Source organism: Penicillium manginii (assembly GCF_028828005.1).
Source record: "Penicillium manginii strain IBT 31320 chromosome Unknown utg000005l:1.0-5665137.0:1.0-5668048.0, whole genome shotgun sequence".
In the NCBI taxonomy this organism is placed as follows: domain Eukaryota; kingdom Fungi; phylum Ascomycota; class Eurotiomycetes; order Eurotiales; family Aspergillaceae; genus Penicillium; species Penicillium manginii.
Window position 1 is genome coordinate 3,616,146 of NW_026643106.1, and position 15,401 is coordinate 3,631,546.

The 15,401-nt window shown below is 47.8% G+C and overlaps 4 protein-coding genes across 4 annotated transcripts; 2 read left to right on the forward strand and 2 right to left on the reverse strand.

The window, feature by feature from the left end:
• Positions 1 to 768: 768 nt before the first annotated feature.
• On the reverse strand, positions 769 to 2,341 carry N7533_007727 (acyltransferase family protein; the record flags this gene model as incomplete). Its single annotated transcript, XM_057104377.1, has 3 exons — positions 769 to 1,487; positions 1,539 to 2,166; positions 2,228 to 2,341. 3 exons carry the CDS (start codon positions 2,339 to 2,341, stop codon positions 769 to 771), a joined length of 1,461 nt encoding a protein of 486 aa, XP_056959334.1.
• A 2,950-nt stretch (positions 2,342 to 5,291) lies between these two features.
• N7533_007728 (SGNH/GDSL hydrolase family protein) lies at positions 5,292 to 7,127 on the forward strand (the record flags this gene model as incomplete). The annotated part of the gene is made up of 9 exons (XM_057104378.1): positions 5,292 to 5,490; positions 5,631 to 5,665; positions 5,736 to 5,788; positions 5,847 to 5,968; positions 6,105 to 6,192; positions 6,248 to 6,341; positions 6,405 to 6,464; positions 6,533 to 6,769; positions 6,828 to 7,127. 9 exons carry the CDS (start codon positions 5,292 to 5,294, stop codon positions 7,125 to 7,127), a joined length of 1,188 nt encoding a protein of 395 aa, XP_056959335.1.
• A 4,717-nt stretch (positions 7,128 to 11,844) lies between these two features.
• N7533_007729 (ribonuclease H family protein) lies at positions 11,845 to 13,293 on the reverse strand (the record flags this gene model as incomplete). Its single annotated transcript, XM_057104379.1, has 3 exons — positions 11,845 to 12,309; positions 12,357 to 12,898; positions 12,972 to 13,293. The coding sequence occupies 3 exons, from the start codon at positions 13,291 to 13,293 to the stop codon at positions 11,845 to 11,847; spliced, it is 1,329 nt and encodes a 442-aa protein (XP_056959336.1).
• A 1,079-nt stretch (positions 13,294 to 14,372) lies between these two features.
• Positions 14,373 to 14,687, forward strand: N7533_007730 (uncharacterized protein; the record flags this gene model as incomplete). Its single annotated transcript, XM_057104380.1, has 1 exon — positions 14,373 to 14,687. One exon carries the CDS (start codon positions 14,373 to 14,375, stop codon positions 14,685 to 14,687), a length of 315 nt encoding a protein of 104 aa, XP_056959337.1.
• Positions 14,688 to 15,401: the final 714 nt, after the last annotated feature.

The following is a 15,401-nucleotide window of genomic DNA, read 5'->3' on the forward strand; positions in this document are numbered from 1 at the left end:
GGATATTGTAATAGTGGATGCAACATCCCTGTCTCACCTAGGGCTGCATACATCTGTGCAGTGTGAGAAGGCAACAGCCGTGTTCGGCAAATCGGGGTTAGCAAACTGATTCATCCTTTTTTGCCAAGAGCGCCTCGGTCTTGGCATGCGGATTCTCACGGATTGGGCCGCCTTTCGTGGAGACACTCAGGACCCTTTCGGGTAAGACTTGGGTGGGGTCCGCCCGGAGGGGTCTTAGGTTCAAGAGAAAACGAGCGCAATCTCGTTCTCGGGCCCCGGGTGGCCCTATGAGCGAAGGCCTTCGCCACGTTGTCCGTACCCGTACGGAGGACCGAGTACGGAGTACCCCTTTGTGGGCTGTGTCTGACAGCTGTAGGAAAGAGGGATGTTCCTGTATCCTTTGTGGCTTGACGTCCTGGTGTAATTTTTATATTTTCCACGTGGAAGAATTTGGAATTTGGTTTCAAGTTATTGAAACATGTTGAATTTCTTGTATGCATATTATTGACAGAATATTGAAAGGGAGTCTCATAAAACAAATGACTCAAATAGCATGACAGATATAGTATGCACAAGTAGTAGAAGATTGATAAGAGAAGGGGGAAAAAGAAAAGCTAAAATGCTGAATATATGTACATGAGAAGCAAGATGCGAAAGCGTTGTGACTTCATGAAAATGATCCCTCCTGACAAAAAGAATCATCCCAAAAAAGATGTATGAGATATATGCACCGAGACACCGAGCCTTGCGGCAATGACAGATATGAAACTATGCGCTTGTCATCGGCATGGTGTTCATAGGCATGTTGTTCAAGGGGAGAGCCGCCTCCGACTTTTCGTCCTGCTGGAACATCATTTTTTCGAGCTTATGTGCCATTCTCGCACAGAAAGGATCGACGTATGTTGTCCACATGGAGGCGCAGAAGTATACCAGCGCGATCCATGCCGGGATGGAGATTGCAACGACCCATGGTGCCCGAATGGGAATATATTGCGGGTGAAGAGGCTCGCCGTGCTCGTCAAGAATCGGGTTTCCATTTCCATCGGTAGGTTGGCCTTCCCAGGGCTGTCCAGTAATGCCGTAAAGACACCAGCAAAGGACGGTGCGGAGGAGAGTACCGTGGACAAGATAGACTGCGAAACTCTGCTTTCCAAGCCAGAGAAGGAGGCTGCTGGACAAGAACTCCTTGGTTGTTGGTGAGATGTAGATAGCTGCAATGATGAGATCCACACCAAGAGCCGAGTAACGTCGCCCGATGTTAACCTCCGGTGGGAAGATGTAGTGAGACGCATCCTTCATGAATTGTGACCAGGTGGCCCATTCGGGGTGCTCGCCAGGGTATGAACAAATCAGGAGACCGGAAAGACAGAGGATGAATGAAACGACTCGACGACCCCATTTGTGATCCTCGACAAATTGCTTGAAAGTGGTTTCATAGGAAAGATCGCTGAGGAACATGCCGTAGATAGCTTGCATCTGGAAGGTTTCTTTGTATGGTTAGTGAGGCTCAAATATTTAGCGCACAAGTTAAGACATACCGGTTTGCTTCGCGGCATTTTGATGGAAGTAGAGTAACATTCCCAGATAGATTCCCAGACGCCAGCGAAACTTGACAAACATGGTGATGCATAGCATAACATAGACAAGCATGGAAGCCTTCAGCAAAGGCAGGAGGGCCCACTGGTGATCGTCGTATGCCATATAGCCAGTCGTCCAAACTCCCAAGAAATTCTCAAACAGGCGCACGAACTCTTCCCAAAAGGTCGGGGCAAGATCGGGAGATGCATAGCGGCACCACCAGCAGTCGGAACGGTTAGCAGCAATGAAGGCCCCGCACTGTGCCATGACCCAAGAAATTATGAGGGCGATCGTGGCGGGGAAGATGAGGCGAGGTGGTCGGCGGAAGGCGCTTTTGGCCACCGAAGTGAAAGATCCAAGGATATCCCCATTTCGGGACTGCTTTATAGGCTTCAGGGCACAAACATAACCGGTAAGAAAGGCGAAAATGGTAACGCCGAGTCGACCTTGCCAGGGAATTCGCAAGATTGGCCATTGGAGAATGCGCGGTGGTGTGTCTTCATCGTCGCGTGGAGCAAAGAGATCATAGTCCCACGCACGAGCAAGATGGGTCATGACAACAAGAAAGGATGCGATTCCTCGAAGTCCCTATTCATACAAAGTCAGAAAGGATTTCTTGTCAATTGAGCCTCGCGACGGAATTACTCACGTCGATCCATTTCACGCTCTTCCTTGGGTCACCCTTCACGTTGGGGTCCCCGGATTTCCAAGGGAGGCTGTCCAGGACCCGGGTATACACATAGTTTTGTCGAATGTAATCCATAATGTAGATGTGAAGGAAATGTCAAATTAGAAACAGGTGTTCGAATCAAACACCGCTCATCTAGGTATAATTCTCTTGGCCAGCAGAGAATAACCTGACGGAATGCTGGGGCGCAGTTGAAAGGTCGGAAAATTATGAACGAGTGGATGAAGTGAGAACGAGGTCGACCTTCTCTCAAATAATTATAACATATGCCAAGATGGGGCGAATATATTTGGCCCGCCGATGGCTGAAAGATATCTAAATGACGAAGAAGGAAGGGATAGGTGGGAGAGGGGGGGCCCGGGGTTTTGAATAACTCAAGCGCGGGCCATTTCCCCTGCTCATAGGGCGGCCGATAGGAGATTGCCGAATGGCAGACTCCACTGGGTACGAAGTATCCCTGGTACCAATACTCCGTAAGTAGCGCTAGGCCTCGGCTTGACAAGCGGGCCCAGTCACGCAAAAGCTGCGACACAGTTGAGGTGATCATTTACCAGAAGCAGTACTTGCGACTGAGGTATGGAGCAGCCGTTCGTGTAAGATCCCGGAAGCCCGTGGGAGATAAAGTCACTTAATTACGATTGATTTTCATTCTGCCTTATGATCCATTAATTCGGGGTTAACATCAGGAGCCCCGGCGGGCACACCTGTCATTTTCCATCTCATATGCACAGATCTTGGCTCTATTGCCTTGAAACATGTAACCCCGAACTGACGTAGGTGCTGTCATAATGGACACTTCTGGCGGACCTTCTTGTTGCCTTTCCGCTATGGGATACCACGGATAGTCGGCATAACCCACAAGGTCATATCAATCTAAAGAGGATACTCAGGCCGAAGCCGTCCTGAAGAGGGGGGGGCCTTTTGCGACCCCCAGTAATACGAATGGCAAATTACTATGAGAGGCTGACAAGGCTGGAGAAGGAGAACCCCCTTACCCCCAATCAAGTGCAGTAAACGAGTCCAATTCCGCTCCAACCCCCTAGGACACGGAACTTGCGTGGGCTCGGCGTTGATCACCTTCCTGCGGTGGGCTTTTCTTGCAACCAGCCCTATACAGAAGCAAGTTCGGGAAGAAGCATGATCTCTGATTGATTGACCGGGCTCTCCTGCGTGGTATTTGGGGGTTCAGCGGGGCTACGTTTTCCTTGGCAGGATTGTTTTCGGCGATGGAAGTTTTTTGGGATCCTGCACGGTTTGAATCTTTCCGTTGCTTGTTCTTCGAGTTTAATGTCATTTCTAGTGCCTGGAATTACCCCAGTGTCTCAGACATCAAAATCTGAACGAATACGTGGCGGAGCCCCGGAAAGGGGGAGAAAGCGTACGTATGAAGGTATTGCATGAAGTGGCGGGCAAATGGCGCGATTTGACCTAATCGCTTCTAACGTTCTGCGCGATTGGATCGTCATGGATCTGCAACTTGGCAGAGTGGGGATTCTTCTGAACCCTGAGCGATCAATACAGGGCGAATACCGCAATTACCCATATTACACTGGCGGCTTGGCATTGACTGTGGCGCTCAAACCACCAAAACAATGGGAATAACTGCAATGCAGGGGTAGATTTAAGCTCTTGACTATCTCGAATAGAACCGCAAATAATAGGAGATTGGTATGGAGGAACTGAATGTATTTTGCGGTTCCCTCTTCTCAAATCATTCCAGGATGAGTACCATGCTACTCCGCGTCGCCTGACTGCAGGTCCTGTAGACTACCCCGTTAGTATTGAGGCTGGTCCCACTGGATCCCAATGGACGGGGCTATTGAAAGACAGCTCCACGCCGATGGAGGATGTCAGCTTTCCGGGTTCGCCTTGGGCTTGGCGCTCCGAAGACCAGCTTTGATGAGGAATTTGGTCACAGGGGCAATGTGGGCGCGAAAAATCCCCCGCCACAACTTGACTCAATTTGGGCCAACGCTACGGAAAGGCTTTGGAGAAGAGCGAAGGCGATTTCAGATGGCCCGCCCACGACTTTCACTTGACAAACATAAAAAAGCTATAAGGCTGGTCGATGCACACACTCTCTCTCTGAGATCAGCAGAACGCTCTATGGGGATAGCCCTACGTACCATCCCATCGGGGTTGAAGGAGAGCGATCTGTTACATGAACATACATTGTCGGTAATACACACGTAATTAGGGGTTTTCAGGGTTCGCTCAATCTTAGCCGCAACAGCCACTGAGCAACGTGTGTACCCTCCTCCAAGCAGGATTTAGCGTCTCAGGGTCCAGTGTATGTATAGAGTGGTGAAAATGATGACCTCAAGCCAAATCGTTGCTGGAGGATTTTGAATGTCCTGGGGCTGACGTCGACTATTTGAATGACAGTTTCAGCTTAATCCGTTGTGCCCCTTTGTGAAGGGCGAGTCATTCATGTATATTACATACTGCTCCATGTTACATCCAAGGAAATTCCTCGTGTCCGCCAAGATTTGTGGCAATGGGGCCCACTCTCTTTTGTCGAAACAGACAACGTACCCAGACATTTGGGCGTTCTATACCAACCAATCACCGGGGGAAATTGTTCACAAGATCCAGAGTCCAGCAGAGTTTTGGCGGTAGCCGAACGGTTCCAAAATAGACTGATGAGCCCCTGAACGAAGCTCCTCCAATCCGGTTGGTCCGAGATTCAGGGTTTCTTTCGCCCCGCTGTCCTTCTTTTCATGAATTGTTTCTGGACTCCAAACTCCGAACCCCATGCAGCTGTCGATTTAATCCCCCCCCTTTGGAGATTGACCTCTTGGCGTTTGATATTCCTGGATTATCCGCCGCCCCGTTCGCTCAGGACTGGGATAAATTGTGCGGACCTTGCGCGGACCACTTAGGACAAATCACGCCATTATAGTTTCTTTGACCGCATCGGAGATAGTCAAGGAGTCCGCTCGACCACGCGTTAGCCCTGCAATTTGATCTGGAGAATAACAGTTGATGCGACCCCCATCCCGTTGAAATCGTATCGACTTTCACTATGCGGGTAACACATATCCTCGGTTGGCTCGCGTGGTCGCTACATGCCTCAGCGACTATTTTGCAAAATGGCCAGGAGAGGGAGGACCCGTGGCCGGGACAGACATCTGTGATTACACTGGACGACAACTGGAAAACATACGAGGCGGATGCGCCGGAGGTCGCTTTTAAAGGTCGATGGGATAGCCAACATGTTTCTTGTACGTTAACTAGCTCTCGGCCTTCCCCCATATGATGCAATACATTCTGACATTTCACTAGGGTGGTCGTTCGTCTTCCCCAGACTTTCCCCTCCCCTTCCCCCTTGCGACCTTTACTAACGACGATCCTGACATCAGAGCGCCGGGGATTAAAACAGAATTCACTGGAAATAAGGTATGTGTCTATCACGAGAATGACGAATGTGCGACCGTTATAAGATAATTAACGACTTTTTTTTTTTTAGCTTGCCGTGAGCTTCGGGCCCAGTACTAACGATGGCGCCCTCGTCGCCTACCGGTAAATCCTCATCGACGACTTTTGTACTTCGATCATGATCCTGACTCTCCTTGAACAGTGTGGGAAACCTTGACTGGCAGTATTCCAATGTCACTGCCGATGCCACCTATCAATTTGTAGGAGATTGGTCAGACTTTGGAGAGGTCAGTGCGGACACCGGCAAGGTGTTTGAGATGCGAGGTATGATATCCTTCTGAGGCGACATGACCATGACACCGACCAGGCAACTAACTCTTATCTAGTGACCAACTGGGGCATTGGATAAGTCCTTCCCTTCTCGATCGACCACCCTGCTCTTACTTATATCCTTCTACAGTTCAAATTGCTAGTGTTTCGTCGGCGAGTGACGCGCATCTTAACGTCCCTCCGCGGTTTGAGAAGAAGGTTGAGGTCATCGGAGGATCGTAAGTCTATCCTGCCTCGCATGGCGTGAGGGCCTGGCCCACTGACTTTCCAAAGCGTCGCCGCAGGACAGTACGGAACTTACGAGACCCTTTCGTCGTGGGCATGGTTGTTTGTCGCCGGCCTGGGAAATGTCGAGCACACTTTAACGGTATGAACAAGGTGAATGCTGATCGCAACCCAGGGAAATGCTAATATCATCTTTCTTGGCTAGGCGTACCCGGGGGTATGCCTCGTCGATAAGCAATGCTATGGTGGACAATCCCACGGCATAGTATGTTACACGCCGATCCCTTTGGCCCTCCTCTTTTTGCAATATCATACTTACCCACCCATTTACAGGGCTGGTATTGGCATAGGGCATCCGATCCAGGGAGCCGTGCTCGTGCCACTTATGGCGATGAACCTGAACAATTTGACGTGAAGGGTGACCAGGCCACAGATCTGTTCCTCATTCAGATGGGAGGAAACGACCACCGACACCCCAACGAAATTCCTGGTCGCAATTACTATCATGGCTATATCGAATTGATTGATGATCTTCACAAGACACACCCACATGCTACTGTTCTCCTCGTGGTACGCTGCACCTTCTTTGAGACTTGATATTGCTCATCAACTAATATTTCATATTTAGTCCCAATGGGGCTCGTGGAAACAAGATGGCTTAAATTTCGTTCCGACCGAGGTCTACGAGGACGAACACCGCGCGATTCATGAACATTATAAGGACCAAGGGTTCGTCTACTATTTCAGCACCAAGGGTCTCTTGCAACACAACGATATCAACCCTAAGAACCACCCGACCGACGTCGGCCACATCAAGCTGGCCAGCCATCTACTGCAGTGGGTTAGATTGGTTCTAAGATGGGAGCTTGAACCTCTCGGAGAGGTTACTCATGGCACTCTCTACTGGAACAACCAGCAGGAGTATTAGAAAACCGACAATAAGATTGTATCATAACTTAAACATACAGGGGCATGTGGCTTAATTTGCATATACACGACCCAAAACGAGAATATAACTTCATTTCCAATTGCCCGGAATTATAACCAGGGCGTTGCCTCTTTTTCTTTCTCTCATGTCACTCTCGCGCAGAGCTTTGGAAGCCGTCAATTATTGCAGTTATCTATGAAGTGCTAGGCGATGTTGACATAGGTGGTTATGGTACAACTTCCAGTGGAGCTATAGAAAAGAAGCTCGTAAATGGGAAGAGGGTGCATAAAGCGAAAGATAATCGACGTCATGATCAAATTGCACCTTTTCGGAAATGCCACCTGGTACCGAAGGTTCGGCTAAAGTCCCCAATGCTTAGCTAGAGCTCTGCATCTGGAGATGAATATCTCCAGATTGCCCGAAGAATGCCTTCCATGGTCCCACTTGCAGGAGATCTCCTTGTTGGCCAAGAGCTGCCATTGCATCACACTCGGGATTGTCGTTCGACTCGGGATTGTCGTTCGCTATGTTGATTTCGTGTCGTTTTTTCTTCTATAATGCAAAGTCGACACACAATTGTCTGTTCGTCGTTCCCATCTTTCATGCTAGGTAGTCATATATAGCTAAATCATTCATCAAACTTTGAAGGCAACCCATCTTTTTCTCTGCGTGAAACTTGTAAATTTCTGTGTCTCAGTACTGAGGTCCAATATCAAGGTTCAGAGATGAAATTCGGTAGGGACATGGGATTCGCTACTGGGCAATGTTAATGCGGTTGCTCATTCGCGGGCAGCCTCGGAGGCGGAATTCTAGAGTTGTCTCGGGCAAAGGAAGCCAGGATATAGCCGCAGTGAGATTAGTTATTCTGTTAGTATATTTAAATGTCTATAGCCCAATTATTCTGTTCAATCTCTGACTCGCCCGATAAGGAATTTTTGGTATACTATCACAGAGAGCCTTGAAAATTGAAGACAGATTGCGAGCTAGTATGAATGATATGGATTCATATTCTTTAATTTGAGTATCCATCTGGGATCCCCTTGAGCCCAGGTAGATGAAGCCTTCATTCGTATTTCAAGGATGCAAGGTTCTGAAGGCGACGCAATCGGGTATTTTTCTTAACAAAGGACTTTATCGAGGGCTTCGCTTTTGGACAAAGCTAGTGCAAGTAGTAAAGGACCTTATCCCCATTAATATTGCTCTACCAGCTCAGATTTCTTGTGCATCGCATGGATCTTCTCTGTGACATGTAAATCCGAACGAGACCGATGTTACACAGGTAGGGCAACACTATGATTTGAGATGGTAAACCATGCCAGTGGGCATAATATCTATCCTTAACCTTGAAGGATCTCATAATTGAACCAATCATCTTAGCCATTCCTGCTGGAATAACCCTCGAAGGAAGATGTAGTCGACCACTCAGATTTCCGTTATAAGCTTATTGGACACTGCTTAGTAGGACCCCCTTAAGATTACATCAGTCTATTTTATGTCTTAGTTCAGATATTGATTTGCCAAGGACATTACCATGTTTAAATTCAAAATACGCAAGCTGACTCGGATACTGGGTAAAACTGCTGACCTGTCGTCGAATTCCAAGGTTAGTAGATTCACGGGGCCCATCCTCAGCTAAATCACCGTTACAGTTAAGCGTGCCGACAACTTGAATGATTATTCAATATTTCTAAAGCTGAACACTTCACTACTATTAAGCACTACATGCCTGGGCAGGTAGGTTTTGTACTTTGAAGACAAAGAAATCCGTATAATTGCCTAGGTATTTTGTGTTTGGAAAGTTCAACCAGAACAAGTGGATATGCAAAATTATCATACCCTAATGCCGGGTACTTGCTGATGATTTGATGCACAGGTGCTTCATGGATGATTCTGTCACGCATTACCTGCTTCAGTACAAATTTTGTGGCCACCAAGCCTGAATCTCACTCCTGACTCCTCGAAGATCCATATAGAGACTTTCAGATTGTTCGAAAAGTGGAAACTTAACTCGTTACACAGAGAGGTTTTATTTCTTCCAAGCAACTGACCTTGGAGATGAATATTTGATTCGTTGCTATTCACTGCAATAGAGTGTCCCTCATGGTATATATTCCAGAAGTTTCTCCAGTTCATCTTCATTCACCCTTCTATACAAGCCATTCCAAGGTTCCCATTAAATTCAAGTTGATCTTTAACCACTCTTTACAGAAACTTTTAAACTACGCTATTCGCGAAGTAGCTTTGTCTATCTTCATCTGGTAAGATAATCTGAATTGGAATACTGAAGCATGCATATATAGTCTAAACTTTGCCATGTTCATCTTTTCGTGGGGTTCTGCAGGTGGTGTGTCAGGTGGCGGTGAGGCTCAACCAAAGAATAAGCGTGTTCCCTTTATCTTTTGGGGATCTGGTAGCAGCACATTCGGAGGTGGCGAGGCCTAGCCCAAAGATGGGCGTATCCCGCTGATTTTCTGGGGCTCCGTTGGCAGCGAAAGTGGAGCAGGATCCCTCTCCCCAAGTAGGATAGTGAGTTCGAGTTGCCTCGGTACAGGTTTTTGTTTCCTTTCGAGCTACTCGCAAGGTTTCCCTTGTGTTCGAAATGCAAATGCAGAGTCAATGGGTGATCTATTCAAGTTGAACATTATATGGAAAAATAAAAGAACATGAAAAATATGACAATGGGATTTGGAATTTGGAATTTACTAGCGTACCTCGTCTAAATTTCAATATTCACCTGCTCGATCCAGGTGTTTCGAATAAACCTTGAATGATTGAATGATTAAAAATCAAGCCGTTTATAGATTTTCTTGCATAAGCATTTCGCAATTGTAAGACACCGGTCCTTCGGGATACTGGGCGGACTCAGAGACAGATGCAACCTTGGAAATACGATACCTAGGTATATGATCTTGGCGGCCGTCTTTGAATTTAAAAACATCAGACCGACTTGAAGCCACTAGCATCTCGCTCTCACGCAATAAATCTTTCTCTTCCAAATTCAGGTCGAAGTTATTTCAATCACACAAGATAAAATGAAGAGCAAGCCAAGCCGACACAGGGATTTGAAGAGTGCCTAAAGGAGGTTTTGCCGCAAGTCGAACTAGTTCGAGAGTTGTGTCAAGTCCCATCCGTTTCTCTCGGTGCTCTTCATAAAGGAGAGATGTTCTGCCACTCTACCGGGTATCGAGATCCAGAAATGATTGAAAAGGCCTGCCCGGACACCATATACATGCTCAGTTCCTGCTCAAAATGGGAATTTTGGTCGATGCTCAGAATGTAGATTGGCAAGATGCCATTCCAAAATTTCTTCCAAAATTTTGTCCCACTCAAGATCCCCAAATTGGGGAGAGTGCGGATTTTATCGGCCTGCTCCGTCACTTAAGCGGCCTTGGCGAGGCAGGTCGTCTCTTCTTGGGCCCAACGGGTCTATTTTAATGGACGAGGTTGATTTGCTCCCCCTCCTGAATCTGATGTCTACATCCAATGAGAAATGACAGAGATTCAATCGCGAGTGGGCTTACAATAATGTGGTGTATGGAATTGTATCTCATGTTATAGAGCAAATAAGTGATCAGAGATTTAACGAATTTGTTAAGGATCACATCCTACGACCTCTAAGAATGACTCGGACTATTATGACAAGAGCGGAAGTTCATGCCGATGCAAACTTTGCTACTCCATGCCTGACCCTTGGGAATGGTCAATCTGTCAAACTTGACTTTGAAGATTGGCCATGTGAGCATGTCTCGCCGCTATTAACGTGTTTCACAAGCGAGCCGGCCGCTCCAAAACACATAGTGAGAGAGAGAGAGAGAGTTGCATTATACACCGTTTATCAGCTCCCGAGGGGCTCTTCCGGTGTCGCTGACGGCCGCTGCTGCTCGCCACTGAGGTGATATATATACAGAAAATGCCATACATGCCATCCATCCATTTGCACCAATTTGCACCAGTTTTGCGCTCATATGTCCTCATAGGTTCACCAGTTGTTGGCTGTCCGTCTTGCGCATGTGGTTTCGCACCAGTGTGTCCTCGTGAGCTCGCCAGTTGTCATCTGTCCGTCTTGTGCATCCCAGCTGAAGTTGCGCATGCCATGCGTGTATGTCCTTTTACATGCGTGTAATTCTTATATGCGTGTATGCCCCACATGTGTGTAACCTTTATCTGCGTGTAATCCCTCCTACACGCGTGTCGCCTTTACACGCGTGTGCTCCGCCGCTGTCACGCCTCCCTGCCCCTGCCTGTGAGTGCTCCTGCTTCTATCTCCATCTCCATCGTGCGGCGGTGGAGGCCCGGTATCGTGACGTTTGTCGGGCTCCGATAGCTGTGTATCGGTCACTGTGCACAGGGGTCTTGTAGCGAGTGGGGGCAGGTGGGCGTAGCGTTCCGGGGGTCGATCATTTGATCGATTATTGAAGCCCTCGGCACCTCAGTAGTTCGTTGTAGCGGCTCTCATCGGCATTTCAGGTCGCTTGGCATACCTAGTCACTACAGCAGTGTGCCGGTGCTGTGGCTCCCTGGTTGTCGGGAAATAAGGATCAAGAGAGGGGGGGGGATCGAGAGTTCGATTAAAGTTGTCGTTCGCGTAATGCAGCCTCCCCCAGAGCGTGCCGGTTATGTCGCTTGGTTAGTTTCACTGCCTCGTACCCTAGTCCATCGCTAGGAACGGAGCTGCGTTGCCTACCATGGTATATATGTCGCTTGCTGCTGGTTAGTTTCAATATTCTTCTTCTGAGTCTGAGCCAGATTCTTCCATATCTGATTCGATTTCGGGCATCGGCATAAGAGATTGCAGCCGTCCTGTCGCCAGCAGGAATCGGGTAGTTCCTTTTATGAAGTCCGTGCTGCAGAGAGCTTCTCGGAGATTTCTCGGTGCTGATTGCAAGCCCCATATTGTGCACCGTAGCTCGTGGTATAGCGGACATAGAAGGATGATATGTGCGGCAGTTTCGTTGGAGGTTTCGTATAGACAGAGAGGAGAGTCGACATGTCCTATTCGATAGAGATACCCGTTGAGGCCCAGGTGGCCGGTTTTCGCCTGCATAATAGCGGATGCCTCACGTATGGAGAGTCCTCGGTAGATCGTCACGCCCCGGGGGTCGAGATCGGGCATTAAAAGTCGGAGAGCCTGGCCGGGAGGCACCGCAGCGCGGGGAAATGACCAGCTATCCGACCAGGCTTCCTTTACAGTGCGGCGTGCCCAGTAATTCATAGCCGATTGTAGCGTACGTGGGGGGATTCCCATCGATCAATAGGAGCGGTGCGAGGGGGGCCCTCATTATCTCGTTCCTGGGGACGCCATCCGGCGGCAATTCGGGCCCGTCTGTCGGCTTCTTCATTACCAGGGATACCGGAGTGAGCGGGGATCCATATAAAGGTCGTTCTCCAGCCATTACCGCGTCGCACGTCTAGCAGCCGCACGATCTTACGGATGAGATATTGGCCAGATGTTTGATGTGGGTTGTGTACTACCTGGAGCGCGGACTGGCTGTCTGTGAAGATGATAATGTTACAGTCGAAGGGTTGTTTCTCTGCTAATTGTAGGGCGAGGATTATACCCGCGAGCTCGCCACAATGGGGGTTGTGGTTATGTATGGGGCCAAGATAGGCGGAGGACTCAGCAGCGGGGGCGGCGCAGTATACTGCTGTCGATATGCGTTCTGTGCGGCCGGAGGCGTCTGTGTATAGTTTCGGGATGCCACTATTAAATGGGTCGTGGTAGAGGTCGTGGACGAACATCGCTTCTTTGCGAGATGAGGGGATGTCGACTTCTGGGGGTTCCCACCATGGGGGGAACGGCGAATGGAAGACGGGTTTTGAAGTCGTCTGAGTCGTAATTCGCACGTAGGAGGAAGGCTTCTTCGGCGATTTCGAGGTTGCTATGATAGGATTGCTTTGTGTGGTGGACGCGTTGACGGATGATGTTCGCGTAGATACGGGAGGTTGCTAATCGGGAGAGGCCTTTCCATAGGGCTTCCTGAATTCGCTGTTCCATTGGTTGCAGGTGCAAGATTGTATTCATCGCTGTGGCGGAGACTGTTCGGAAGGTGCCACTAATGGAATGTGCTGCACGGCGTTGGATAGCATTCAGTTGCTGTATCTGTCTCTTGCGTGCGCTCTTTTTGCCATAAACATCGGGTATTGCCCACACTGACGCTGTATACATTGCTTTTGGGGCAATACATGCCTCGTAAATTAGCTTGCGTTGATCTGGAAGTAATCCCCAGCCTGAACGTCCTAGGCCGGTCACCGCTTGGATACTACGAGTGCACTGCTTGTCGATTTGTGCAAGATGGTCGTCGAATCGAAGGTGTGTATCAAGGATCACGCCTAGTAGCTTCGCTGATTTGGATGGCGTAATCACCCGTCCGTTTCCCAGGTTGAGTGTGTGGTTGTTAATTGCGTGTTCCACAGGGTCCTGACTTGATTCCCCTTCGGTTGCAGGATTTGGTGGTGTCCTTCGAGTGCGGTATTGTGGCCGATGGAAGTGCACAAGTGCAAACTTCTCAGGGGCGAATACTGATGCGTGGGTGGCTGCCCAACGGTCACATTCTTCAAATGACGCGGCGAGGAAGTGACAGTTTTCAGCTTCTGTATCCCCTATTCCAAAACACATAGTAAATATGATAAATTATAACATTATATCTCAACAATCTTCTCTATGTTAGAAGCTATATTCAGGTACTATATTCTGAATATTATTAGGAACTAATATTTGAAGTCTAAAATATAAAAAGTCTTTTTGTGATAGAAATATATACATCTGTATTAAGGATATCGAAATTGCTATATACTTTTTTGTAATATTCTATAATAATAATCTAAAATTAGAAAGCTATAGCTAGAACAACTCTTTATCATGATAAATACCTATATTACAAAGTAGATTCGAAAATTATGTCTAGTTGTTGAGATATTTTCAAGTTGTATTTCCTGTATATCGTGGGGTGGCCGGCTCGCTTGTGAAACACGTTAGCTGCTGCTGGAATTCGAAGCAGTATCAATGACATGTTGAAATGGTGCAAAGCGGTCCTTTCAGCCGAGCGAGAAGAGCTATACAATCTTCACGGGCACAAATATTTCGAGTCATCAACGTCGTCCACGCGATTAATTAATTCAAATAATCCCTTGAAGCAAATGAATCGCATCCCTCGTGGGTACTGGACTCGACCAGCTAATGACCCTTCGACAATCAGGGGTGCCGCTTATTATATGGGATGGTTTAGACTGGATCTTCCTTCCTCAATGCTCGGCGCCTTCAGTGGAAATATCCTTTCTCACGAGAAAGATTCTCAGAATTATTTAATGCCTGAATATATGCTAGGCAAGTCCTCTGATTCATTACTGGCAATCGGTCATTCGGGTGGAATTCCCGGATCCTTAGCAACGATCTGGACTTCTCTAGAGACAGAGAGTGCTATCTTAGTCCTGACTAATGGTCGGGGCCTTGGAGATGCAAGTGACTTTGTGGCACAGACTTTGATCCAACAGTTGTTCGATCTCAAGCCGAGATTTAATCTAAAACCGTGGGTCGAGCATGAGACGAAGCTGGCGCAATGATATTTCAAAGAGAGAATGCTAGAGCCCTGGAACAGAAAATAATACCCGATGATTCGATGAGAGCGCCCGAATCATACGTGGGTAAATACGAGGGTTGCAATGGCCTTCTTAATCTGCATATATTAATGAATGATACTGACGACCTTTGCACCATATTAAATGGACGCCGATCCTCAAAGAGCAGTTTGATACCCTTCAGTAGGGATATATACAGCTATTTCATTCCGGATTTTGATACATGCATGAGTAGAGGCATCGCAATGAGCAAGTTTGAGCAGACATTGCTCGAATTTAACTTTGAAGAAGCTGGGAGCGTTTCCATAGGCCTCTGGTGGCCAAGGAACTCAGGGGAAGAGCGGGGTTACTTTAGGAAGATTAGCTCTTAATAAGGCAACCGTGCCACCCACTACTCATATCATGAATTAACTTGAATGCTTTACTATATACCTACCTACTAGTACTTAGTTACTAGTAGTTAGTGGGGTTTAAACATCTACTACTAGTAGAGGGAAGATATATAATTTACTGCAGCACTTCCAGGTTACTATTACTTTTTGATTTTCTAGGTGACTATGGCCTCTAGGTCTGTTTAAATGTTCTAGAGCTTCCCTCGAAGATATGATACACAGCCCTACAAGCTCAGTATAAGCATACTTCCTAGAGATTCAGGGGAACCGACTTTTTTGAAGCATGCAAAGACTCTTGATAGCGTAA